Consider the following 26,523-nt stretch of genomic DNA (forward strand, 5'->3'; position numbering starts at 1 on the left):
TTCTGTGGTTTGCAGGGAGAGCTGGCTGCCCACTTCCCAGGTCTGTCTTGCAAAGCAGGCAAATCCATCTTTCCAAACAAACTAGAGCAGACAGAGTTAAATAATTGTAGAGCTGGAAGGGACCACGAGGGTCATCTAGCCCAACCCCCTGCAATGCAGGGATCGTTTGCCCCACGTGGGGCTCAGACCCACGAATCTCACACTCTACTGACGAATGCAACTGCCAGGCTCAAGCTAACAGGCTGATTATAGTCAGCTGAGGCGGAGGAGTCATCATGGCTAATACGGCTGTCCCATTCCCAGATGAGGCATGGAGGCAGTGTGGTGTAGTGGTTAGAGTATTGGACTAGGACCCGGGAAAGACTAGGTTCAAATTCCCACTCAGCCCTGAAGCTCCCTGGGTGACCTTGGACCAGTCACCAGCTCTCAGCCTGACCTACCTCACAGGGTTGTTGTGGGGACTGAATTGGGAGCAGGGAGGGCCATGAGCTCCTTGGAGGAAAAGGCGGGATATAAATGCATTATATAATAAACAGGGAGGGTGTCAGGGATGGACTGCAGGCAGCTGTGTGGAGTGGGGAGGGCAATAGCTCAACAGCAGAACATCTGTCTTGCATGCAGGAGGTCCCAGTTCCATTCCTGACATCCATGGACAGGGCAGGGTGGGATCCTGTTTGTAAATCCCGAAAAGCTGCTGCCAGTCCGTGTTGACAACCCTGAACTTGATGGGCCAATGGTCGCCAGTTGTCTAGCTCAGTAGAAAGCAGCCTCCTATGTCAGGCCAGGAGGTGCCAATTGGGTCAGAATTTGCAAAAACTGAATTTTTTAAGCTCTTTCAAATGGCACTATTTTCAAAGGGCTTTCGTGGTGATTTTGACGCCTCCTAGGTCAGCCTGGGGGTTCCCGGGTGTCATATAAATACCACGGGCAAACCATCAGCCAGCAGCGTGATGCAGCAGCAGACAAGCCAATGCCATTCTAGGCTGCATCCACAGAATTAGTTTCCTGCTGTAATAGTACTTCTCTGTTTTGCCTTGGTTAGACCACACCTGGAATACCACGTCCAGTTCTGGGTGCCACAATTTAAGGTGGATATTGACAAACTGGAACAAGGTGACCAGGACGGTCAAGGGTGTGGAAAGCAAGCCTTATGAGGAATGGTTGAAGGAGTTGGGTATGTTTAGCCTGGAAAAGAGGAGGCTGAGGGGAAATATGATAGCCATCTTCAGATATCAAAAGTGCTGCTACAAGCAAGCTTGTTTTCTCCTGCTCCGGAGGGCAGGACCTGAATCAATGGCTTCAAGTTAAAGAAAATTCCGATTAAACATCAGGAAAAACTTTCTGGCAGGCAGATCTGTTAGACTGTGGAACAGACTCCCACAAGAGGTGGCAGAATCTCCTTCCTTGGAGGTTTTTATGCAGAGGTTGGATGGTGTCTGTCAGGAATGCTTTAGCTGAGATTCCTGCATTGCAGGGGGTTGGACTAGATGACCCTGGGGGTCCCCCTACAATTCTATGATTAATAAACAAACCTGGTCTCTGTGGTTCAGATGCCATTTCCGCAGTGCCTGTCTGTTTCCATTGCCTGTGGTGCAGGGGGTTTCCATGCCAAAGGACGTTCCACGCCAAGGTCGCCCAAGTCTCCTTCTGCAAGCCAGAGGGGAGATCTTGCTTCTCTGTGTAACCAGAAGAGACAGTGGCTGCCTTCAGGCTTCATTTATCTTGATTAGAGGACCATTTGGCGTTCATTTTTCAAACCTCTCGAATCGATTGCAGAGCTGGTTGAGGGGCTGGCGAGAGGACCAGCATCTGAGCTGCAGAGAAAGCTGTTGGCCTAGTGTAGTTCTTGGAGCAAATCAGTTCAGTTTTTCAGTGAATTGCTTCAAAAATAAGATTTAGGGCAACAGATTACACTAGTAGGACTGCAAGAAGTTCTGTAAGGAGGACTATTTGAAATACTGCAAGAAAAACTAGAGGAGAATTATTAGTTAATGATAATTAAGAGTAATAGAGAAATGCAGAATAAGTGATAAAGAACGGAAAATCATCAGAGGTGTTGACGGAAGTCTAAAATATTGTAAAAGATAAGAAGTTATATGGTTGTTGGAAATGATATGTTTAAAAAACTAATAAAAATGTATATAAAAAAAACATTTAGGGCAGAAAAATGAAAGGACTTATTCAAGCAGTGCATAGTTAAACTATGGAACTCACTCCTACAAGAGGCAGAGATGGCTTTAAAAGAGAATTAGACAAATTCAGAGAAGGCTGTCAATGGCTCTCAGCCTCCACAATTGGAGGCAGCGATGCTGGAAACCACAGGAGGGGAGAGTGTTGCTCTTTAGGACCTGCTTGTCGGCTTCTCACTGGGCCATCTGGGGTGATGGGTATGGGATGATGGCTCATGTTAGAGCATGAGATTCTTAATCTCAGGATTGTGGGTTTGAGCAAAAGACGCCCGCATTGCAGGGGGTTGGACTAGATGACACTGGGGGTCCCTTCCAGTTCTATGATTCTATGACTACATTGATTGATTCCATTTCTATGCTGCTTTTCATTCAGAGGAACCTCAAGCATCTTACAAGCAGTGAATAACAGTAGCATCATAAAACATACCAGAACAATGCAATGCAGCATAACTTATATAAAATAATTAACAAATCATCAATAAAACTATCACAACCTATAAATCACTATTAACAAAACGACAACCAAAACTAAGCTGAATGTCACAATTACAGCAAAAGTCATTGTCAGAACTGCCCTAGGTCCCAGCTCACAAAGGACCAACGCCAGGTCGTTGTTATATATACAAAAGTCTTTATTGAAGTTCAGTTTCCATTTTAAAGCCTTGGCGCGCAGCTCTACGTCTTAAACCCTAGACCGGCAAAGCTCCGTCTGAATCTCCTCCCCTTCCACACCAGTTTAAGATTCTAGCCCTGCTCCACCTCTTCCTTAGCTCCTTCCTCCTCTGGGCCCTCCTGCCCGCTGGGGTCTCAGCCTTTCTGGACTCCTCTGACGCTGACCCCCCTGATTCTTGCCCCTCCTTCCGGCGGGCTTTAGGACCTGGTTCCCTATCCAGGCACCTGCTGTGCCGCTCGCCTGTACATGTGAACTTGGCGCGCGCGCCCAGTCGGCAACCTTCCTTTCGACCGTTCCCTCGCTCCCTGATGGAGGCGTGGTCAGCCCTAACTCATCTCCTCTCCCTCCTGGAGGAGACGCTGGCCCTGATACCTGGGATTCTTCCCCTCCACTACGCTCTGGTGGGGAAGCTGGTCCTGATCTCCAGCCGCTGCTCTGGGAGTCCCCGCTGGCCCCTTGCTCCTGGCGCGTCCCCCCTGGGACCCCCCTTGCCCTGGCCATCGGTGCCCCCCTCTGGGAATCTTCCGATTCGCTGGAAAGGCTCATGGAATCTCTCGGGCCACTGTCATCTTCTCCCATGCTGCCCTCAGATTCTTCCCCTTCGCTCTCCATTTCCTCTCTTCCCTGTGCCTCTGCTCCTGAGCCCCTGACAGTCATATTAACATTAAGAAAATAACAGCTTTTTAAAAAGCCCTGTTAAGGTCATGCGCACTGTCTCCATGCCCCCATGACTCATAATCTGATCAAGAGTCATGGGCCTAATAAGTCATTTAGCGTCTTTTCCTGCCTTGTCTTCATGTCTCAATGGCTTCTGAATCCCAGTTGCTTGAGGCTCTGGGGCTTGGATCCTGCTTTTAGGGCTTCCCATTGGGGCATCTGGTTGGCTGGGCTAGAGGGGCCCCAGCCTGGATCCAGCAGCCAGGCTCTTCTGAACTACACCTGAATGTAGCTCCCAGGGTTGCCCAATTAACTGAACATGAATTGAGTTGGTTTCAGTTTGAGCTTTGAACAATTCCAAGTTTGTCTTCAGGCTCACTCTCTTGAAGGTGTCTTCGGACCCTTGGAAAGGGTCTCTTAAACCCAGACGAGTCGGAGGTTTGTGGCAATTCTCGAGTGGCCATGTGCAAGAAGCGGCACTCTGCACATGCTCAGGGTGCATTGCTTTTAATTTGCCGCCGCTGCTCCAAGGGAGAGCCTGGGAAGAAAAGTTCTCCAGCCAGCCACAGGCAGGTCCACAGCAGTCCTGCTTCCGTCTCCTTGTATGTCAATCAATTTCTGATTCCTTGTGCTGAAAACCCGCCAGCTGCGTTTGGGGGCTGGTGGGATGAGCGATATGACAAGCTGGCGCATTGAGCTGCAGAATGAAAGAAGCTTTTTTCCGTGGTGCCCCCCCTTCCCCATTTCTGTGCCAACTCCCCCCCCCCCATTTCTCTTGCCTGCCAGTGGTTCTAAAACACTAATTGGACGCTTAATGGTGGTAATTAATGGGGAAACTTCATTATGAGCTTGCGTGACATCTAGCTTCAGGGTTTGGGGGGAGGGCTGTGAGGTCAGAGGAGCGGAGGTTTGCAGGCAGGGAGACAGACAAGGAGAGAAACTGAAACTCAAATGACAAAGGGATTTGCAGACTTTGCTGTTATCTCTGATGAACAGGGAATGCAGGGGACTCTTCTGTTCCCTGCACTGGGTGGGGGTCTTCTGGCTTTTCATAAATGCCATTTGTTACATCTGTGCTGCAACACTCCCACTCCAGAGAGAGGGTCTCAGGGGCCCCGGGGGAGATAGCAGCTTACCCTCTCTGCGGTCAAAGAGAGAGATCCAGTGCTGTCTTGCTGCAGAGATCCCACCGCCCTGGCCCAAGTGAAGTTGGCAAACCCAGAAAAGGACTGAGAAGTGATAGGGATCAGAGCATCTGTTTTGTGTGCAGAAGGTCACAGGTTCAATCCCCAGCATGAGCCCTCTTCTGAAACCCTGGAGAGATACTGCCAGTCCGTGTAGACAGTACTGAGCTAAATGGAACGATATATCTGATGGGATATATGGCAACTTCCTATTTTTTTTTTATTATTATTATTATTATTATTATTATTAATTTATTTATATCCCACCCATCTGGCTGGGATTCCCTAGCCACTCTGGGCAGCTTCCAACAAAACATTAAAATACAATAGTCTGTTAAACATTAAATGCTTCCCTAAACAGGGCTGCCTTCAGATGTCTTCTAAAAGTCTGGTAGTTATTTTTCTCTTTGACATCTGATGGGAGGGCGTTCCACAGGGCGGGCGCCACCACTGAGAAGGCCCTCTGCCTGGTTCCCTGTAGCTTTGCTTCTCACAGGGAGGGAACCGCCAGAAGGCCCTTGGAGCTGGACCTCCATGTCCGGGCAGAACGATGGGGGTGGAGACGCTCCTTCAGGTATTAAATGTTGGCATCTGTCTGTCTTGAGAGAAAGTGGAGTGTGCCTCTGGGGTGAAGTCAAAGCCCTGCGTTTGCAGCACCAAAGTGACCTCTCCAGGGTGCAAGCCTGGGCAGCGTGTCTGGAGGTCCTGGGCTGGCCAGAGGACAAGACCCCTTTCCCAACCTCACTGAGGTGGTCCAAGCTTGGCTGCAGGGGTTGCTGGAAGGAAGTGTGCAAGGCACCACCCAAGTGCCTCAGAGACTTGTGGGTCTGTGTAGGGGTCACTCCTGAGCCTTTCCTTGTCCTGCAAGGCAGTGGAGATTGAGGACCAGAGTTTTCCTCCTGGCTGATGGGTTCCCTTCCCAGGTGGATGAGCCTCACCTGCCCCTCATTGCCCTCCACGGCACATGCAGAAACCCCCTTCTTGACTGTTGGACCCCCTCTTGGTCTCCCTTTAAATAGGTTGTTTAATTCAGAGCTATAAGGACTAGAATCTTACTTTATTTTTATGGGAGCAGCCAGACCTCCAGGGCTGACCTGAGGTCTCTAGGTTTACCTGGCTCCCCCCGGGTGATGGTGGAATTGAATCTCCAGGTGGGTGAGAGAGTGCCTTCAAAAAAAGTTTATTATTGCAGGATCCAGCTGCAAATTATTTCATAGACTCTCAGGGGCCCTCCTCCCCTCTGGCCTTCAGTGGCAGAGGAGGGGGTGTGCGGTAGGGGGCAGGGCGCCCCGGGTGTCACCACTGGGGGGTGACAAAATGCCAGGCAGCACTCACCATGGGGCCTGTAGGGCACCTGAGCCACATGTCTCTCCTGGGAGAGGGGCGGTGGCTTAGGTGCATGCAGGCTCCGCGCTGTCCAAACGGTCCCCCTGCTGTCTCCCCCTCAGCTGTAGGGCAGCTGAGGAGGAGTAGAAGGCAGGCAGACTCCTCAGAGGCCCCACAGAGTGTCCTGCCCTGGCTGGCCCCGCCCCACAGGTGGCTGGCCCCGCCCACCACCCCAGGCACCTAATCGGCTTGCTCTGCCGCAGCTTTCCTCCTCCCAATTAACCTCCCTCTCTTGGGCTTTGTGGCAGGAGGTAGTGCAGAGGAAGAAAAAGATTTGGGATGGGCTCAGGAGGAGGAGAGGGTTGCAAGTGCCCATCTCTGGTGGAGCACCCCCCAGTGACATCACCAGGGGCCACACCTAGGTCTCAGGTTTGGGCCCTAAAACTTCAAAGTCTGGGGTGCTCCTGACTTGGCAGCCCTAGAGCTTGAGAACATGTTACCCATGCAGAAGATCCCACGTTCAAGTCCCGACAGCATCTCCTGTCAGAGCTGGCAGAGAGAAGGGCCTGAAACCCCAGATACCTGCTGCCAGTCAGTGTGGGCAATACTAAGCCCGATGGCCCAATGGAGCTCCTTGTCTTTCTCAAGGTCTTGGTTTGGGAGGGCGCTCAGCTGTCAGAGCCGACTGAGGCCCAACTAAGCCTGGAAGTAAAATGGCAGGTGGTTTTTTGCTTTAAGAAAGCATCTTGCAGAACAAAGGCAAGTATGGTTAAGTTCTGCCCTGCTGGGCTCAAGGCATTTCGAGGGCAGCACAATCCGCAGCTCCACCAGGCTCTGCCTCCACTGCTATTCCATCAGGCTGTGCAGTGGGAGAAAAGAGAAGGGGGCGGCTCATGCCACCAGATCTGCCAAAAGACCAGCGCCATCAGGCACCTCCTGACCCCAAACTGTTTCTAAGATAGCTGGTCGTTGTTAGAACTATTTAGGAATTGTGGTCTGAATTTGCTTTTTTCCTCTTCCCTCCCCGTCTCCTTTTCCTTGAGTCTCTCTCTCTCTCTCTCTCTCTCTCTCAGATTGTAAGCCTGAAAGTAGGGATACAATTGACGTAAGCTGCTGAAGAGGAAAGTGCAAATGCTCTAAATAAAACGAAATAAAAGGAGGCCTCTCTCTCCAAAGAATACCCCCCATAGATATGCATAGTCTCAGGATTTCCAGCTCCCAAACTTCCAGAATTGTTCTCCCAAGCTGAGTGTCCCTGCTGTGCACCTGTGAGCTGCCCCTGCCTTTTGCCCCTTTGTAGACACCTGAGCTTCTGGTTCCCACCACACCTTGTGGCCTAAGTTTCATATGTTAATCTGAGGTTGTGTAAAGGAGGTCATTTGGGGACGGGGGCGCTGCAGTCATCGCCAGAACCAATTGCTGACTAATATCAATGGGTGAACCTCCTCCTTGAGTTCAAGGGTTGTGTAAGTACATAGAAAAAGCTGTGCTGGATCCGGCCAATGGCCCATCTAGTCCAGCATCCTGTTCTCACAAGGGCCAACCAGATGCTTCATTGGGAGCCCCCAAGCAGGATTTGAGCCCCAGAGCAGGACTCTCCCCCCCTGCTAGCAGCCAAGAGGACCAAAGATTGAGCCAATCCTCTTTTTAAGCCATCCAAGTTGGGGCCATCACACTGTCTATGCACTGTGTGAAGAAGGGTTTTATTTTATCTGCCCTGAGCCTTCCAACATTCAGGTCCTTGGATGCCCAAGAAACCCCTTTCTATGTTCATTTTCCCCATGCTGTGCATAGTTTTACAAACTTGTATCGTGTTGCCTCTGTTGTAAACAAAAATATGCCCTTTTCCCTTATGGGGTATCCAAGAGCCCATATAGAGTCCTTACATAGGTTCCCTGTTGGTAGGAGAAAATAACAGAGGCCAAGCAGAGAATATTGAGAAGCAAAGCAGCTAGTAAGCTTGATCTTTATTGATCTGTTGCAACAGGGTGCTCCCCTCACACGCAGGAGAGGAAGAGGACCCCCAAAATTGCTGTGCAAGGGCTTATAAAGACTTTGAAATTCCCATTCTATAGATCAAGACCACCCCCAGAAACATTATGCATACATCACAGAAGGGGTGTAACCTAAGACCACCCCTCAGATACATCACAGAAAAGGTGGTCTTAAAACAGAAATTTCAATATTGTTTTTCTCCTCTCCTTGTTCATATCCCGTCTGGCAGGTTCCTTGATTGGATTTCTTGGGGAGCCTGGCCAGTCTTTTGTAGTGATAAATACTTATTCAAACACCCTTAAGACAGGATTTGTGAAGGAAAAGACAATGAGGAGGCTTTTCCAGTTTGACCTTGCAGAGAAAACATTTGCTCAGTTTAGGAATCAAAAAATGGCTTCAGGTCAGTCTTCCTGTGCTTGATCTATGTATGTGCAGTTATGAACATTACCATATATCAAAGACCATAAAATTCCTATCACACCTCTTTCACACTATTTCAATAAAGTCCCAACTGCTGCAACCTTTCCTCCTAAGGGAGTGGCTCCCCCCCCTCACCCTTTTCTGACCCCTTTCCAGCATGAAATATCCCTTTTGAGGTGAGGCCACCAGAACTTTCCATTCCTTTCCTAACTGTATGGAATTTGCCTTTTCCACAGCTGCCACGAGAGAAGGTGGTCAGGCTCCTCCTTCTGCACCTTTGAGGAGCATCATGCTCTCCCACAAATCTGCACAAATGCACACTCACTCTCCCCGCCTGGGTTCTGCAAAGGGTTCCCTCTCAGAGGCTTGATGAGGTTTGGAACAAATTAAGCAGCGCACACTCACTTGCAAAAATTGTTTCCAGACCCGACCAGCCATCAAAGACTCTGAAGGGCCGTTTCCTTCCTTGAAACGTATATATCAGCTTCAAACGCCACTTTCATGACAATTTTGATTAGACCAGCTGCTCAATAGCAGATTGAGTCCCAGGAGGGGTCGGGTGGCGTTTTGTGTTTCTGACAATGCCAACCCCCCCTCCCCCTTCCTACATCAGATGATTACAGCCCCATCCCTTTGATTTGCTAACAGATCGGAATGGAAAAGTTGGGGCGGTGGAGGAGGGGTCCCTTCTCCCCACCACTTCCCTTAAAAAATGAAATCTGAGCAAAAGGGGACTTTGGCTTCCCAGTTAATGAATTGCTGTCAAAGGCCCCCTGCAGAGACATTTCCTCACAGTCTCCCCCAGAAGCCCCAAACAGATGCCAGTTTTGCATGATTAATTCTTTTCGCTCTTCTCTCTCCCCAACAAATCTCTCTGCCATCCCATCCTCCTTCCCCCCACCTCCTGCTGGGCTCTGGCACCATCTTCTCCACCAAAGGAGGTGGCAGTTTTAAGGCGGGCCTGAGCAGAACCCTCCATGATGGGAATTGGCAAGCCGAGAGCAGGCTCTCACCAGCCCAGTCGGCTCACATCACATCCTTTTCTCTTTTGAAAAGCAACGAAGAAGTGTTGGAGGGGGCAGAGAAGTCTCCGCTTGCATTCCGGGGGTCCTTTGCACTGAACTCCCAAACACCTTATGAGGAATTCACCTTGGGGTTGCTGAGGTTTGCACATTGTCAGAGGCACACCCCCTGCTCAGCTTAAGTATTCAAAGTTCTAAACTTCTAAGATTATACTGTGTCCAGTTTTGGGTGCCACAATAAAAGGATGTTGAGGTTTTTAAGCAGAGTTTGGATGGCTGTTTGCCATGGATACTTTAGTGGAGATTCTTGCATTGCAGGGGGTTGGGGTCCCTTCCAACTCTTTGATTCTACGATCCTATGATGCTAAGAATCCTTGGACCCACGTACCTATGGGACCGCCCAGAGGGATGATGGGAGTTGGAGTCCATCGGTATCTTCTGTTATGCCCCACGGAGGACCTTAAGGTCCACAAATAACAACACTTTGGAGGTCTCGAGCCTCAAGGAGGTTAGTCTGGTCTCAACCAGGGCCAGGGCCTTTTCAGCACTGGCCCCGACTTGGTGGAACGCTCTGTCCCAAGAGACTAGAGCCCTGCGGGACTTGACATCTTTCCGCAGGGCCTGCAAGACAGTGCTGTTCCACCAGGCCTTTGGCCAGGGCACAGCCTGACCCTTATTTTCCCCTCCCCTTATTGTTTTGATCTATGGGCTAATTTTAAAATGAGGCTGCATTTTAAATTGCATTTTAACCTGTATTTTAAATTTGTTTTGTTTTTCCCCTCCCCCCCCCCCATTATGTTTTTACTGTGATTTTATTGGTGTTAGCCGCCCTGAGTCTGGCTCTGGCCGGGGAGGGCGGGGTATAAATAAATTATTGTTGTTGTTGTTATAGAGCTATAATAATCAGGGGTGCATTTCAACAATCAGTGTAGATCTCCCTGTTTTTTTCTTTTGATTTGATCTACTATTTTCTGTGTACACAGACGGGCAAATTATTTGGTCAGCAAATTATTTGGACCATTGTGAGGAGGCTGGGACCTTTGGTCTCTACAGCTGCAAAAAGAGTTCCTGTGCTCACTGGGCCTCACACTTGTGGGCATACCATTTCTTCTAGTAAAGAGTTAACTTAACTTACTCCGTGTGATTTATTGCTGTCTCGCTGCTGACATCCAGCCTCTCTTTCTGTTCTTACATGCTCAGAGGCACTTTTCACTAGCAGCACAGGACTTTCTCCAGGCTGCATCACACCCCAAATATTTTCACCTGGGTGAAATGTGTCCTTGGTGGAGGACAGAGCTGTGGGTGGGTGCAGAAACTAGGCTGCTGCAGAAATGAAACCACACAGTCATTTTTCTGCCCCCTTTTGCTTCTGATCCTGCCCATTTGTCCCCCAGAAGACCATTCATATTTTGCTTTAAAAAAAATTACACCCCCCCCAAACAAACCTCTTTTTAACTTTGTCTTTTATCGCCGGTTGTAGTATTGTTTGCATTTTCTATCCGCACCCCGTAAACCACTGAGAGGTTTTAAACGATCAAACAGGATATTTAAAAATAAGAAAATGCACAGCAAAAAAAATAGGATAAATCTCAGAGCTGGCCTCGTTGCAACACTGCGATTGGTTTGAACGGTGAATCTACATCTGACCATAATTGCTATTTTTTAAAAAACAAGTGACACAGAGATCTGGCCCCACGTGCAAAGGGGTTTTAAAAAGGCCAGATGGTGTTCTTGGGCTGCTTGCTGGTTAACTTCCTTTTTGGATCAGAAATTTAGGCGCCATTGTTTTCCACCTTTCCGTTTTCATCGCTTATTATAATTGTTCCCTCTGCTCCGTATGCGATTGCTGGGTGAAATAAGCAAATAAATAAATTTGCAAAGATGAGAAGAAATTCTAGGTACCAGAATGAGAGAGAGAGAGATTGAGAGAGAGAGAGAGAGAGAGAGAGCGCGGAGAGAAAGTAGGAGGTGATTGGAGAGGATTCTGCGAAGGATGGGAGGAAAGGGAGGGGAGGGGGAAGAGCCCTAGGAGACCCCCCTGCAAGACTTGTGAGCCGAAAAAGGCTAATTGTTACAGACAGATGAGCCCCCGCAGCCTATCAATAATTCAGCCCAGAGAAGTGCTGGAGCATGTTGGATTAATAATGGATCAGGCAGCTGGGCCCTTCGGCCGCCTCCTTGCAGGCCGGGCGCTGGGCCTGAGCCCCCTGTCCTGGCGCTGGGGCCTGCGGGTGCCTTTTCAGCTCCAATTAGCCGACCTGAGGCGACCGGATGGAGGTCACGGGGGGGGCACCTTGGGGGGGCTGAGGGAGGTGAGCAGGTGTGGGGGGGCGCAGGGGGCTAACAGATGCCTCCTTGATGGCAGCAGCAGGAGGAGGAAGAGGTGGTGGTCGCTTCCCTGCCTCCTGAATTGGGCAGGGGGGAAATCTTTGTGGGAAGCCCTTCACCCCAAAGCCCACCATAATGAGGGGAGGGAAAGGATGCAGGACTCTTGCTGCGTCCCTGTCCTCAGGCTTAGATCCAAAAAGGCACAGCGCTAAAGGAAAACGGAGGAGGAGGGAAGAGAAAATAAGCAAACTCAGGGGCCGGTTCTTAGCTCAGAGTGCTGCTAGGGAACTCGGGAGTCAAGCAGCACTGGATTTAGGGCGGGGGGGGGGGTTCTTCTACACGGGGCACCAAGCTGAGGGGGTGCAAAATAACACCACCACCTATATTTTTACTCAAAGTTAGGTCCTTGTCAGGAAAAAAGGTGACTGCACCAAAAGGAATTAATGTGAAAATAATAAATATTGAGGGGCGGGGGCACCAAATTTTGTCCTCGCTCAGGGCACCATATTACCAAGGTCTCCCCCCCCCCCCCGAGTCAAAAACCTGCTGCCCAAGTTTGATTATTTTCTCCTCCCTCCTCCTCTGCCCTCCTTTTGTGCCATGTCTTTTTAAAGATTTAAATCGGAGGGCCAGGACCATCTTCCTTTCGCTCTCACCAAGGCTTAAAGTAAATAAAAATGGCTTTTGCAACGCTGCTCCTTGCCGCCTTCACCTGCCTTGCAGGGTATTGTGGGGAATAAATGGGGCGGATGGGGCAAACCCTGCCCCCTCCCCGCCCAGGAGCTCCTTGGAGAGGAAAAGGCAGGATAATCAATATGATTGATTGATTGATTGATTGATTGATTGATCAGCAATATAATGGAGGAGAGTATTTGATCACGTGGGGTTTAGCTCTCTGCAAGAAACCTGGCACAATGGGTAAAAGTAGGTTTGTGTGTCTTCAGGTTTCACCCAATTCCTGTGAGTGTTCTTTGTCTTAACTGTTTTTAATTCTGAATTTTAAATCAACACAACCTGCCCTGGGACCTGCTACTAGTAAGTAATTATTCAATTAATCATTACTGTTTTGATTACTATTTGGTGTTCTTGTCGATACTATTATTTTTATGTAAGAAATACAATACAACCAAGCACGTTCCTCTTCCTCCAGCTAGAATTTTGGGCTTTACCTCTTTGGTTTATTATTGCCTTTGTAACTCATCTTTTTCTCCAGGGAGCTCAAAGGTTCTTGCTCTCTCGTAATCCTCACAGTACCAACAACCGCAATTTTATGAGATCTAAAGGTGCAGGGCAGTGTACTAATTTAATAATAATAATAATAATAATAGCAACAGTAGTAACTACGAGAGTAACAACAACAACAGCCCTATGGTGTAGGTTTGGCTGAGCTTCACCCACGAGCTTCATTGCGGCCAAGTGGGGCTCTGAACCTTGGTCTCCCAGGTCCCAGTCCAACGCTCCACCCACTGCACCATGCTGCCTCTCCCCTGGGTTTCCTCCCGCAGCCCCGACCTGCAGCCCCGACCTGCCCACCCACCCACAGTTCTGCCTTACAGTCCAGGCATCCAGACCAGGAAAAGGCCTGAGTCAGGCTGCCTGGACTTATGGAAAGCGTATTTCTTGCTCTAGCAGATCAATGGGGCTGCCTCTGGCGCTTCTCCCTCGCTGCCCCTCACTTAGCCGAGTCTCAAGAGATGTAAACTTGGCCTGGCCTTTTCTTCCGCTGACTCTCCCCGTCTCCGTCTGATGCCTGCAGCTGGTTACCATTTATTTCCTATTTTAAGAGGCATTTCTTCTTACCCTCCGTTCTAGGGCAGAGAGCTGTGTTTAGTGCTGGGGGTGGGCAGGATGCACTCTGCACATGCCTCATGGCCCTCTCGCCAGTGTGCAGAGAGGGGCGGACTAGGACCTGGGAGGGAACAGGGTTCAAATCCTGCCCAGCTCGCAGGGTTGTTGTGGGGATTAAGTGAGAATGAATGTATGTTTATTATGATGGCTAAACAGCCAGCATAGTAAAATTCAGCATAATTTTTACAAAAACATTAAAACGGTGAAATTTAACAATAAATATACTAACTATAGATTTAAAATATGTATCCAAGGAAATATAAAGTCCATTAAAAGTTTTTTTTAAAAAAATATAGAAGAATTTGACTGTGAGCTGTGTCAGAGTTTGACTATTTGGGCATGAGCAGGGTCACCTTTTCTTTCTTTGACATTTCTGGTGACCTGGGGATTCCGGTCAGACAGGAGGTCACTTAAACACTATTCCTCCATCCTCTCTGGTCCTTTTCGTACAAGCGGTGTCATGAGAGGGGCTCTGGTATCTGGTGAGGAGGGAGAGAACCCTGAACACCACCTTGAGCTTCGCGGAGAAAAAATTGGGATATAAAGATATAAAATACAGTCCTAATACAGAGCCATTGTGGGACTGACCCTGCCTCTCAGCCTCACCTCCCTCGCAGGGTTGTTGTGAGGGTTAAAGGAGAACCAGCGTATCCCACCTTGAGACAAAGATGGGGAATAAATGCAATAAATAAAATAATAAAAGAAACAATACTGCACTATTGTAAGTTACGAGTGCTGGAACCCATGTGGAGTCCAAAAGGTTATAGCAATGTCGCTGGGATGCCTTTCTGACCACCTTTGCTTTGGGGATGAAATGAGGAAGGGGAGAACGGCGTCACAGGTTACCTTGAGCTCCTCAGAGAAAAGGGTGAGGCAGAGATTTTTAAACAGATGTCTGCTGGCCGCCTGTCTGCGGGTTGGGCTAGATGACCCTTGGGGAACTCTTTCAACTCACAATTCTGTGATTCTCTAAATGCAATAACTAAGACTAGGCCTTGGCTCTGTCCAGTGACAGTGTCTTTCTCCCAACCTAGAGGCTAGTAGGAAGTGGCAGAATTTTGTTGCTTGCTGGGGGGGGGACGACACACCACATTTTGCAAAACGGGTTTTGGGGTGAAGGGTGGGGTGAGGTGAAAGGAAAGGCTGGGTGCCCAGGCAGCCCCCCCCCCATAACTCCCCACATAAGCAAGAAGGCCGCTTTTGCAGTTGCAGCCACCGAAGGACCATCCAGGGGGCCATAATTCTGATCTCTGCCTCTTTTCACCTTGAAGTGACAGGAAGCCTTTTTGGCGCAATGCTCTGGTTTCTATGGAGACGAGGGTCCTCCAGGCAATGGGATGGAGCCCGGCTGAATTGCAGGGGGGGGCGGGGGGAGGGAGAGACATGGAGGTGAGGCAAACAGCTGGTCTTGGGTCAAAGTGGGGTGCGTTTGGCACAGCTGGCACATTATCTTCCTTTTTGTTTTGCCAACTGCAGTCAGGGATTTGTTCCAGTAACGCAGCACCTGTTTCAGATGCCAAAGGGAGCCGCAGACTGCGTAGAAATTATTGTACATGCATTCACTCCCCGGCCCCCGGCCCCCGGCCCCCGCTGCACCAACTGCAGTTAAATCTGTGGTTCCTGAAGCTGGGATGAACTGACTATATTGTCATTTTTTGCTTTGCATTGGTGCACCTTTTATTTTTATAATACTGAATTTGTTCTGTGTTTGCTAAATAGTTGGTTTTTGTTGTTTGTAGATTTGCTGGCAGGCTCTTCATTTTGTACATTTGTATTTCCAGAGCTCCCAGCTTGGATGTTTTGAATGTTTGCTGTGATCCTCTTTGGGCTCTAAAGCAGAATAGAAGAAGTAAAAGCAACCAACCTGGTTCCTCCTTAAAAAGCTGGCAGAAAGAGGTTTTCTAAACATAAAAAACCAGAGCCAGAGACATCAAAATGACTGTTTCTTTTTAAGAATTGGCTCAGAATATTGGTCCACTTAGGTCTGAATAGAACTTACCCAGAAGGACCAAGGCATGATGGGAATATCCCCACCTCACTCTGAAATCCCCAGCATCTGGTGGGCAGGCAGAGGACTGACTCTAAAAAAACTCACCACACATTTAAAGCACATCCAGTGCACTTGTCATCTCTCCCAAATAATCTGGGGAACTGTGGTTTTGTTACAGGCTCTGAGAATTACAGCTCTGTGAGGTCTAAACTACAGCTCCTGGGATGCTTTGGGGGACCTCATGTGCTTTAAATGTGCACTGGGTCTGCCCAGTGTCACTGAAGCACCAGATATCAACGCTGCATGGAGCATGAATGTACAGTATGTTGCTGGGCTTGTTTGTTTGCTTGCTTGCTTGCTTGCTTGCTTTAATTTTACAACTGGTAGTTGCTTTGAACTGCCGTTTGCTAGGGGCACTGAGAGATGTTAGGGAACTGCAATCCCCAGTGTGGTTTAACAGCCAGTCTCTCTTCCCAGGGAGCTCTGGGAACTGGAGCTCTGGGAAGAGGCCTCCTAACCATTTTCAACACTTAGCAAACTGGTTCCCAGGATTCTTTGAGCGAAGCCACGACTGTTTAAAGTGCTTTCAATGTACAGTGCAGATGTACAGTCTGAGTGCACAAACTGCTGAGCTATCTATGCCTCACCCCAGGGCAACTATTTGTGCACCCCCTCAGTCCTGCCTGCTCTGACTGGCAGCAGCTCCCCAGGGGCTCAAGCAGAGAGGAGGGCTTCCACCCCCCCCTGCCAAGGGATCCTTGTTAGCTGGAAAGACCAGAGGCTCACCTGGGGACCCGTCCCCACCCTGGGCTCCATTCCCCTCCTCACAGGGAAAGAGGCCCTCTCAGTGAAGAAGGGACAGACAGGGCCGTGCGGGTGGAGGGGTTTAATGCAAAGGCAACACCATCGTGGTGAAGAGGAAGGGAGGAAATATATTGCACCAGAACACAGGACAAACAGAGGGAACAGGCCCCCTCCCACACGAGATGCCCAAGGAAACATGGAACAAAGATGGCAGAAATAGCTTGGAAGGGAGGGAGATGACAAACGACCCAGCCTGGGACGGGAGAAGCCTCAGTCCTGGGCCACAAATACCTCTTGTGCTGCCGGCATGGCCAACGTCCAAAGCAGCCCCCACATCTCCCCTGCACCATGAAGAAGACGAAAGGCGTCATTGAAAGCTTCCTTCTCTTTGCTGCTCCATTTAGCCTGGAGTAGCAACAATTACAAGGCAATCCAATCAGCATCTTACTCTATTTGGAGCAAAAGCGATCAAAGGGTCTTGTGGCACCTGGATGGCTAACAAATGCATCATGGCAGAAGCTTTCGTGGAGTCAAGCCCACTTTGTCAGATGCCCTTCTGCCTTCTCCGTGAGCAAGACGGGTCAGTCTCGATGCAAAAGGGCAAAGGCCCTGGGATCTGGCAGCAGGAATGGCAACAGCCAGTGGTTTTACTCTAGGGGAAAAGTTGGTACTGCCAGCACATACTGCCAGAAAAAAGAACTGGCAAGATCCATCAAGCAGAGAGGACTCTGAAACTGCCCTCAAGGTTGCCCATTATATAGAACAAAGGAACATCAAAGGAACCATATAGCATGCCATGACTTTGAGTTAAATAAAAATGTTGATTAGTATTTTGTGTTAATTAGCAAATGGTGTCCATTATCTTACCAATGCCACACTACCTGTGCTATCAGTGACTGTTTCTTGGGGATGTTTCCTTGCCCAACTCACAAGGAATTAGAAACACACACACACACCTTGAGAGCAGAGCATTTTAGAGCTGGTTATGTGATCAAACTCTTGCCAGCTTCCTTGAAAATTTCCAAATGATGACCACTGCAGTCTGGGATGGCTGCTACAACAGGTCCCATAAACAGACAGAGCCTGTGTTTGCAGTCAGCCTCAGGTGGAAGGCATCACTCCCCATCTGCTAGCCTGCCCCTTATATAGAGACCCAAGAGATCACTTTCTGCAGAGAAAGAAAAAAGGGTATTTTCAAGAAAGAAGGGCATTTTCGCTGGCCAGGTTTAATTCAAATCCATCCAACCTCCTTTGGGGAAGTTTCTCAGGCAGGGTGGAAGGAGAAAGAACTTGCCCGTGTGAAGACCACCTGGTGGAAACCCTTAAACATATGGTTCTTAATTGTAAACTATATGCTGATCTCCGCCAGCAATTTCTAGATCAACTCTGTATCCCCAAATGGAAACCAGAGTTGGAGGTCATACATTTTCTATTACTGGGGAATGATCAGGAGCTCACCAAATTTAGTGGCTAAATATCTCTATTTGTTTTTTTTGTTGTTGAAATACTCTGCAGACGCCTGATCTCCCTGGAGACCTGGAGACGTGACGATAGACTGCTCTGCCTCCTTTCTTTCAGCAAATGTTTTGTGCCACTGGGGAAGTGGTAATTCTGTATTGATTCGTTTTGGATGTTTGGATGTGATGCCAATAAAAGGTCTGATGATGTTCATGACTTTCTGAAAGCTTTCTACACAAAAGCAAGCGGACACACCCAGGTAGACATGGTCTGGTTTCTTTTGAGTGACAATACTAGCCTCATAACACAGGGAGCACCCCTCTATGTACAGACTGTGGGGGGGTTGGGTCAGGAAAAGGAGATGTAAAGGCTATAAATTATGGTGATTCAGAGGTTTAATTTGAATACAAGCTGGATTTGAGTTTGTTCGTATCTCTGGTAACCTGTCTCTTAAATTATGGGTGCTGGCTTATATTATGGGCGCGTGATCCGTATTCTTTTATTGGTACTCTTGCTGTAGGTTTGTCATGGCCTTTGGCAAGAACAATAAACTTATATTGAATTGAATTGAATTTCCGCCTTTATCTGCCTGCCAAGTAAGATTCCTCTTAATGCATCTGACAAAGAGAAAGCTTTGTGCCATGATAAATTTGTCAGCCGCCTAAGGTGCCACCAGACTCTGTGTTTTGCTTTTGCTGAAAGAGCTTGTTGCAGAGAGAGGATGGAGCGACTTTGGTGCTTGAGGGAGATCCTGAACCAACAGGACAGAAAGAGGCTCCTTCTCAAAAAGGTTTTGAAGCAGAGGCCGACCTGCCAGGGCTGCTGCAGCCACCCGTTTCCTGCCTTGCTGGGGGCTGGGTGAGACGGCTTCTGATGTCCTTCCCAAATCAATCAATCCATGTGATGCCCTGGGAGTGCCAACAACAACTGGCCACACTAAACGTTACAGGGTAAGAGGGCATTGCTTTTTGGGTGGGACAATCGGAAATATTGCAGGAGTCTGAGCCTGCTGCCAGGTGGAGGCAAATAACAAGCCCTGGGTGCAGGAACCGCCCCCCCCCCCCCAAATTCTGGCTGCTTTGAGTAATTCAGAAAAACATGAGCTGTGATTCCTGTGTTGCAGGGGTCCAACTCTACAACTGTGTGAGTCTACAGCGGGGAGCCTCTGGAAAGCAAGATACATTCTGAGATCTCAGAAGGCTCATTCTCCCCTCCCCATGAAGGCAGGATCAGCAGGGTGGACTTTGCTGTGAGGCTGAAATGGGAAACAAAACGGAGAGCAGGCTCAGGGGCAGCCTCCAAACGGGGCCTCCTGGCTCAGAACCCAGCAAACTGAGACAGAGATAAGCAAGGCCAGAGGTGTCAGGGTACCCAGCAAGTGTGGGGAAGGGCAGGTCTCCCCAGGACACCCTTCCCCACTGCTGGAGACGTCACGATTGTGGAACAAGGGCAGGTGGCTGGGCGGTAGACTGTCCATTGTTCTTGCTTAGAAGCAGGAGGGCTCAAAGGGTGCCTCTCCTCCCGATGTTCTGCACTCCAGACATTCAACATGCCAAGTCTCTTTGGATCAAATGAAAAAGAAAGAATAAAAGAGCAGCCCCTTTGCTCCCACAGCAGCCAGCGGCCAGAGTCCTTTTCACAGAGTTTGAACGGCAACTGGATACAGCAAGGAGAGGTGCTCAGCACCTTTGACGGGCAGCTCTTGAGCCGTGTAGAAATGGATGACTTCGGGGACGCTGTCGAAGGGGGCGCTGTTCTGGCCCAAGACATACTTGTTCTCCTTCGTCCGGGTGAATTTCATGTGCATAAAGCCTTGGCTGCTCCTGCCAGAGAGAGAGAGAGAGAGAGAGAGAGAGAGAGAGAGAGAGAGAGAGAGAGAGAGAGAGAAGTCAGAATCTGCATCCCACACTCTGTGCTCACAGCGCCCAGCAGCTGAGGATCTTGGGTTTAATTTCACAGGGGGTGTTGGAGGAGGTGCTGGTCCTCATGGCTTTGGAAGCTAAGAAAGAAAACACAGCCAAGTTGTTTCCAGAGCTGTCCTGCTTTCATTCCCATAGGAAGCGGCTTTGCTAGACCACTCCCCCCCCCCCATGTCTATCTGAAAATACCCTCCAAGTGTCCTGATTTTCCAGAGACAGTCCTGGAACTACAGGAGCCATCCCAGTTTCTGATTTGATCCAGAATGTCCCGCTTTTCCTTTTTCCTCCCCTCCACGTCTTGGAGAACAATTAAAAGTGTTTTGTGTGTGCAAAAGCAAGAGTCCTGTTTACAAGGAAAATAAGGCACCTACACCAAATGAAAGAAATGGTGAAGTTGCCACACAAGGCCTTTCCTATAATTCTGAAGGAAAATGTCACCAATCCACTTTAAATTCTTAAATGGCAACGCGTCAGCAACCAACCATTTATTAGGAAACGTGTGGAGTGTTTATCCCTTTATCATAAATTGTCTATCAGAGGTAAGTCCCACTGCATTCAATGGAGCTTACTCCAAGGTAACAGGGTCAAGACTGGGCAGCCGTACACTGCGGTCCAAAGTATTTTTACTCATTTGCACCAAGTTCAAAAGGATTTACTCTCCTATTCTCCTATTCTATTCTATTCTAATTCTAACTTTTTCCCTGACAGGGACTCAAATCAGATTACCACTAAAATTTTATTTAATTCCATTTATCTGTAGAAGCTGTTGCGCACAATCCCTTCACTCGCACATTTTTCCTTTACAACAACCCTGCAAGGTTGGTTCGGCAGAGAGGCTGCCCTTGCCTCAAGGTGACCGATGCATGTGTGCATATGACGTCTATGCGCGTGGCGAGATGAAACACCAGAGAAGCTTCCTGGTGTAGAATAGGATTGTCCCTATTTTCATCAGAGAAATATTGGAGGGTGGGCACTGACAGGCAAAGGCTCGCTGGGATTTTAGCCTGCCCAACTCAGAGATGTCAGGACCGAACTCCTTTACATAAAAAGCACCTGCTCAACAGACTTCCCTATAAAGGAGACCCCAGGTCTCAAGTCTTGGGCTGCAAAAGACAAAACTGGAGGACGTGAATGTTCCCTAAGAGAAGGCAGAGGGTGCTGGTGGAAAAGAGCAGACTGCAAGAGTCTGAATTTGAGGAACAGGGCGAATGACATTTCTGCAGCAAGCCGTCCACAGATCATGAGGTGGGGAGGGAATTGGTGCTGGAGGGAGAGAGGCCGTTTTAATGTTACGGGTTTGACAGAGCAGGGAAGGAGATGAAAGGGCGCGTCCACCGCAGTTGACATGGCTGGGTGTGATCAAAGCGCCAAAGGACTCGGGAGGAGAAGGGGGTCGGGGAAGCCTGGAACACCAAGCTCTGACTTTCTGCCGCAGATTATAACTCATCTGTCACTTTGCTTTTCCTCTTTCCCTTCCATTGCAGGCAAGGGATAAATCTTCATGGATTAAGACGCTGCATAATCACGCCAGAGGAAGGGGGTGGGAAGCCTGGCAGAGGGGCTGAGCTGGGTCCTGGGTCTGCCCAGAATGAAGCCCAGCTTTTGAGATGCACTGAGATTTCAATCTTCTCATTTACTTACTATTTTTGCATTTGTATATCCCTTCCTCTTCCTCCAAGGAGCTCAAGGTCAGGTGCCTCATTTAATCTCCACAACGACCCTTGAGAGAAAACAGCGACTGGCCCCCAAAGTCGCCTGGCCAGCTTGGTGGCCAAGTGGAGATTTGTACCTTGGCCTCTCCCAGGTCCTCCCTCTAACCACTGCACTGCTCATCGATTTAAAAAGCAAGCGTCAAAAAGCATTTAAAGAACATGGATCTTAAGAGAAAGGGTGGCCTCTTCAGTATCAACCAACTTGGAAGAGCCAGGTTGGTGCGCTCCCTCTTGGCGCACGCCGAGCCCATGCGCTCGCACGTGGAGGCCCCAAGCAATGAGTGCTTCATCGTGTTCATGCACAGATCAGAGGGACAGATGTTCTTTGCTGTCTGAACAGCAGGGCTGGCTATCAAATATTTATCCTAGTGCCGGGGAGAGGGGAGGAAAAAGGCTCCCTCGCTCTCCGCTGGGTGCCTCCAGAGCATCCCATAATAGCAGGGCAGCCCCTTTTTGCCCTCTTCACCTTGCGTGTCCCAAGATCACTGGCCCAGTGGGGCGGACATAAAAGTGTCGCCTCTGGACAGACAGCGCCTGTGGTTTTGGTGTATGAATTTCAGGGATTAAATGTCTGGTGTCTTTTCATTTCTTGAACATTTTGGTTGCTTTTACAAATAATAATAATAATAATAATAATAATAATAATAATAATAATAATAATAATAATAATAATAATAATTATCCCACCCATCTGGCTGGGTTTCCCCAGCCACTCTGCGCAGCTTACAACATATAAAACACAACAAAACATCAAACATTAAAAAACAAGATATCCTATACAAGCAACAAACAAACCAATAAATCATTAAAACCAACATCATCATCGACAACAGTTTGCAGTTATACCCAAATTAAAGTAACCGCCACCCCCAGGTAAACATTTAACCAACACCAGCCCAAGAAAAATGAAACAGAGGAATCAAAATCAGAACTGTCTAAAACATTTTGCAACATTTTAGCCAGTTGCCCCACCCAAGCGCTGGTCCAGTCACGTCCCACTGGCCTCCCAGGAGCCCCTCTGAGCTGTCTAGGGGGAGTCTGGGCCCCCTAGGCCAGGTGGAAATTGGCCTTGCAGCAGAGAGCAGGCCTTTCTTCCAGCATTCAGGCAGCAGAAAATAGATTCGTTGCTTTAGTCTTTTTGCAAAGTGCTTCAAGGTTTATTATTATTATTATTATTATTATTATTATTATTATTATTATTTAGATCAAACAGCATATAATTTTTGTAAAACCAATAGCTTGTATGTTTCTAGTTTATCGCAGCTTTTAATGTTCAGGAAGTTTTAGTTGCTTTGTTTGCACACCTTGCCATTTTAGGAGGTAAAACTCCATTTTTCATATTTATTTCTTCTTTTTTTTTAATCAGACAACATTTAGCTTGTTAAGTCTATGTTTGATGAAAAAGTGCATAAACTGCTTTTGAAAAACCAAAGTATCTCCATTGTGCCTTCTGCAAATGTCAGGAAATGCTAAATCATCATCACAAGAAAAATAATATTAATATATAATGTACCTGCAAGTACTTGGCAGTCATTCTTTAAGGATTTTGATGTGATTTTACATACCTCTTGCCAAGCAAAGCTAAATTAGATCAATTTAACCAGCATATATTTCAGATCCCCAAGTTGTGTTGCAACTTTTTTTTGCAAACCTCGTTTTTGGAATTTGAAAGCTGGAAAAGTCAACATGCCCAACTCCTGGAATATTCCTTAAGATCCCGGTTTTGGAAAGTACAGACAGGGAAGAAGATGCCGCTTACCTGAGCGAGAGAGAGTAGTCGTTGCGGCTGGTCTCGCTGTTCCGGACCAGGTAGCTGCCTTCCTTGCAGAGGGTCAGGAGGGATTCTGCGTCGGCTCGGCTGATGGTGCCGTGAAACCACCTGGGGGGGGGGGGAGCCCAGCCGGGTCACGGCTTGCAAATCCTCATCCCTTTGCCCAGACCCCCCTTCCTCTACCTTTGCTTCTCTTAGCATCCTTTCCAGGGCTGGCTCACCCGTGTGGCAACGTGAGGCAACCGCCTTGGGCGGCAGGACTCCCGGGGCAGCGGAGCCAGCCTCCAACAGATGCATTGCTTGCTGCTGCTGCTGCTGCTGCTGCTGCTGCAGGGGGACCATTGGGGGCTGGATCCTTCTCAGCAACACCCCCACAGTGGTCTCCAGGCAGATAAGAGCCACTGTCAGCCTCTTCTCATCTTTAGGTAAGTAATAGCTGCCCTCCGGGGTCTCCCACGGCTTTTGATTCACACTTTAACTATCAGGTAAGGTTGACCTGATTCCCCCATGTTCCTGATGGAGATCTTCATTCACCCCGTCTTCCCTGGCGCAGGGAGCATCCTCGCCAAAATTCCTCCATTGGGAGGGACCTTGGAGGTCAGTGGCCTCAGCCAGTGGCAGACGGTCTGTTTGGGAAATCGGGGTACCACCCCACTATCCCAAGACTGGCTCTGCCTCATTATTTTTTATTATTTTATTAAACTTGTATACCACCCTTTATCCACTGTCTCGGGGCAGTTCAAAACATAAAAATACAAGAAGAAAACACAAAATACATAACCCACCCCACCCCATAATTCCCTCTCCCCCCACAAACAGGTTTAAAAGGATATGGGCTGTTAAAAAAAGAGGAACGTTTTTGCCTCGCACCTAAAGATAGGTAGTGAAGGCCCCAGGCGAGCCTCCCTGGGGAGAGCCTCCCGCAAGCAAGGAGCCACTGCAGAAAAGGCCCCTTCTTGTGTTGCCGCCCTCTGGACCTCTCAAGGAGCCACACAAAGGATGACCAGAGGATGATCCAGGGTCCAGCAGAGGCAGTTTTACAATAGCGCGACTAGATCAACCACACTGGGTGCTGCGCCTCAGGGGTTGCTGCAACAATGCTGTAGAATAGCACATGTGCCACATTTTAGCGCCACATAGGGCAGTGCTGAAACTTGAGAGCCCAAAGTCTGCCACTGGGTCTGGGTAGGTTCATATGGGGAGAGGTGGTCCTTGATGTTTCTAAGGTCCAGACCAGCACTTTGAATTGGGCCGGCCTAGAAACTAATGCGCAGCAGTGCAGTCGGGCACTCGATGCTCCAACCATCTTGCCCTGGAGAGCAGCCTGGCTGCTGGATTCTGTGCCGACCTCCCTGTCCTTTAATGCTTGGACTGATACTCTCGAGTTGCATCCTCTTTCCAGCTCTCTCCTCCTCACAGTCTCTCTCAGGTGTCAGTATGAGAAAACCTTCCCCCCCCCCTCTCCTAAGGCAAGAACTTGCAGACATGCAGTGAGATGGGATGTTGGAAGATTCAGGACAGAGACAGCAAAGTCCTTCTTCAGGCAGCATATTGTTTAATGATGGACCTCCACCCCGAAGGAGGCAGATGGGCACCCCCTTGGGCAGCTCTAAATGAGGATTGGAAAAAGCCATTGCAGGGGTTGGACTGGATGACCCTTGGGGTCTCGCCCAACTCTACGATTCTAAGACGAGAGGTCGCCTTGAGTCTCTCCTCTGAGGACAAAGCAGGAAGCAGCCCGGCTGCCTTGTTCTGCTCTGGAACAGTTGGCTTAGAACTAGAATCCTTTGTCTTTCCAAGTTGGGCACTTCCTACAATAAACAGTGTGATTGTGTTCTTACTCTATAACATGGGTAGGCAAACTAAGGCCCGGGGACCGGATCCGGACCAATCGCCTTCTAAATCCAGCCCGTGGATGGTCCAGGAATCAGAGTGTTTTTACATGAATGTGTCCTTTTATTTAAAACGCATCTCTGGGTTATTTGCGGGGCATAGGAATTTGTTCATTTTTTATTTTATTTTTCAAAGTATTTAATCCGGCCCCCCACATGGTCTGAGGGACAGTGGACCGGCCCCCTGCTGAAAGAGTTTGCTGACCCCTGGTCTACAAGCATCTCTCTCTCTGTGAGACTGCAAGAGAAGCGTCACTCTCAGGACAGTTAGCAAAATGAAAGAAGGGCGTCCAGGTAATTCCTAGTGAAGGTTACAGACACGAGGCTCCTAACAGAATCATAGAATTGCAGAGTTGGAGGGGTCACAGAGGGTCATCTAGTCCAACCCCCTGCAATGCAGGAACCCCGCTCACAACCATCCCTGGGGGCCAGATGCCCTGGTCCTTTGTGCCCCTAATTAAGGCACATGGGGGGGGAGTGTGATTGGAGGTTTCAGCCCCACCTTCTGTTTCCCCATGGCTGTAGGAGGACAATTTACTGGAGCAGTACATTTTCAATAATTTGGTCAATAGCAGCTAACAAGAAAAATTACGCAGACAAAAATAAATTAAAACATCAACAATATCTAAGAAACATGACAAGAAATGCAATGATGATAATTCTTTATGATTAGTCAATAGCACTCAGAGGATAATAATGTCCCATTCAGACCGACGGAAATTGTGCGCAAGGGAGACAGGGACTTCTTTTACATCACACAACCTTGATCTTCAAAGCTAGTTTTGCAGAGCCTGAGAGATTTAACTGAACCCAGCGTGATTATTTTATTTTTTTTCTTACTCTTGTTCAGCAACATCAGACACCCCTCCCCCCGCCCCAATGAAATATCCCAAACTGCTTTTGAAACTGTTCTGCTGGAACAGCAAAAAGCCACAGAATTAAGTGTAGCCTGGAGAATTCCACTCCCTAAAAACAAATTTAAAAATAAAGTTCCTAGTCCATAAGGATGTATGCAGCTGTGTGCCCGGGGGCGGGGGCGGGGGGCGGGGGATGCTTGAGAAAATTCCAAAAGAGATCCCCCCCACGGAGCTTTTCCCAGTCTTTTGGCCTGTAATTCTCTTGCTCAAAGGCAGATATTCTTCTTGCAGAGGCCAATCAGTGCCTTGACTTTGCTGGGGCCCTTTCCTTTTGGGAAAGCTTGTTTTATCAAACAGGGTCAAATGAAACAGCATGAATTATGCAAATCAAGCCACTGGGCATCGCTTTGCATAATCCTTGCAAGGCACAGGGGTATCCATTGGTCCGACTGCATTGCTGAACAACAGCAGCAAAGAC

The 26,523-nt window shown here is 48.7% G+C and overlaps 1 protein-coding gene and 1 long non-coding RNA gene across 3 annotated transcripts in view; one reads left to right on the top strand and one right to left on the bottom strand.

Annotated features, from left to right (window-relative positions):
* The first annotated feature begins 3,563 nt into the window (after nt 1-3,563).
* On the top strand, nt 3,564-7,172 carry LOC310835480. Its single transcript, XR_014559675.1, has 3 exons — nt 3,564-3,961; nt 5,776-5,854; nt 7,103-7,172. It is a non-coding gene; the product is annotated as an uncharacterized lncRNA (long non-coding RNA).
* Nucleotides 7,173-16,501: 9,329 nt separating this feature from the next.
* SHD (Src homology 2 domain containing transforming protein D) overlaps nt 16,502-26,523 on the bottom strand; it is a 39,383-nt gene continuing 29,361 nt past the window's right edge. For both annotated transcript variants that reach the window (XM_083720115.1, XM_083720114.1), the window contains 2 exons: nt 23,285-23,404; nt 16,502-19,717 (listed from right to left, as the gene is read on the bottom strand). In XM_083720115.1, the coding sequence (XP_083576241.1) occupies nt 19,531-19,717; nt 23,285-23,404 (307 nt within the window). In that variant the 3' untranslated portion in view covers nt 16,502-19,530. The remainder of the gene's footprint in view (nt 19,718-23,284; nt 23,405-26,523) is intronic.

Source organism: Podarcis gaigeae (assembly GCF_964106915.1).
Source record: "Podarcis gaigeae genome assembly, chromosome: 18".
Classification (NCBI taxonomy): Eukaryota; Metazoa; Chordata; class Lepidosauria; order Squamata; family Lacertidae; genus Podarcis; species Podarcis gaigeae.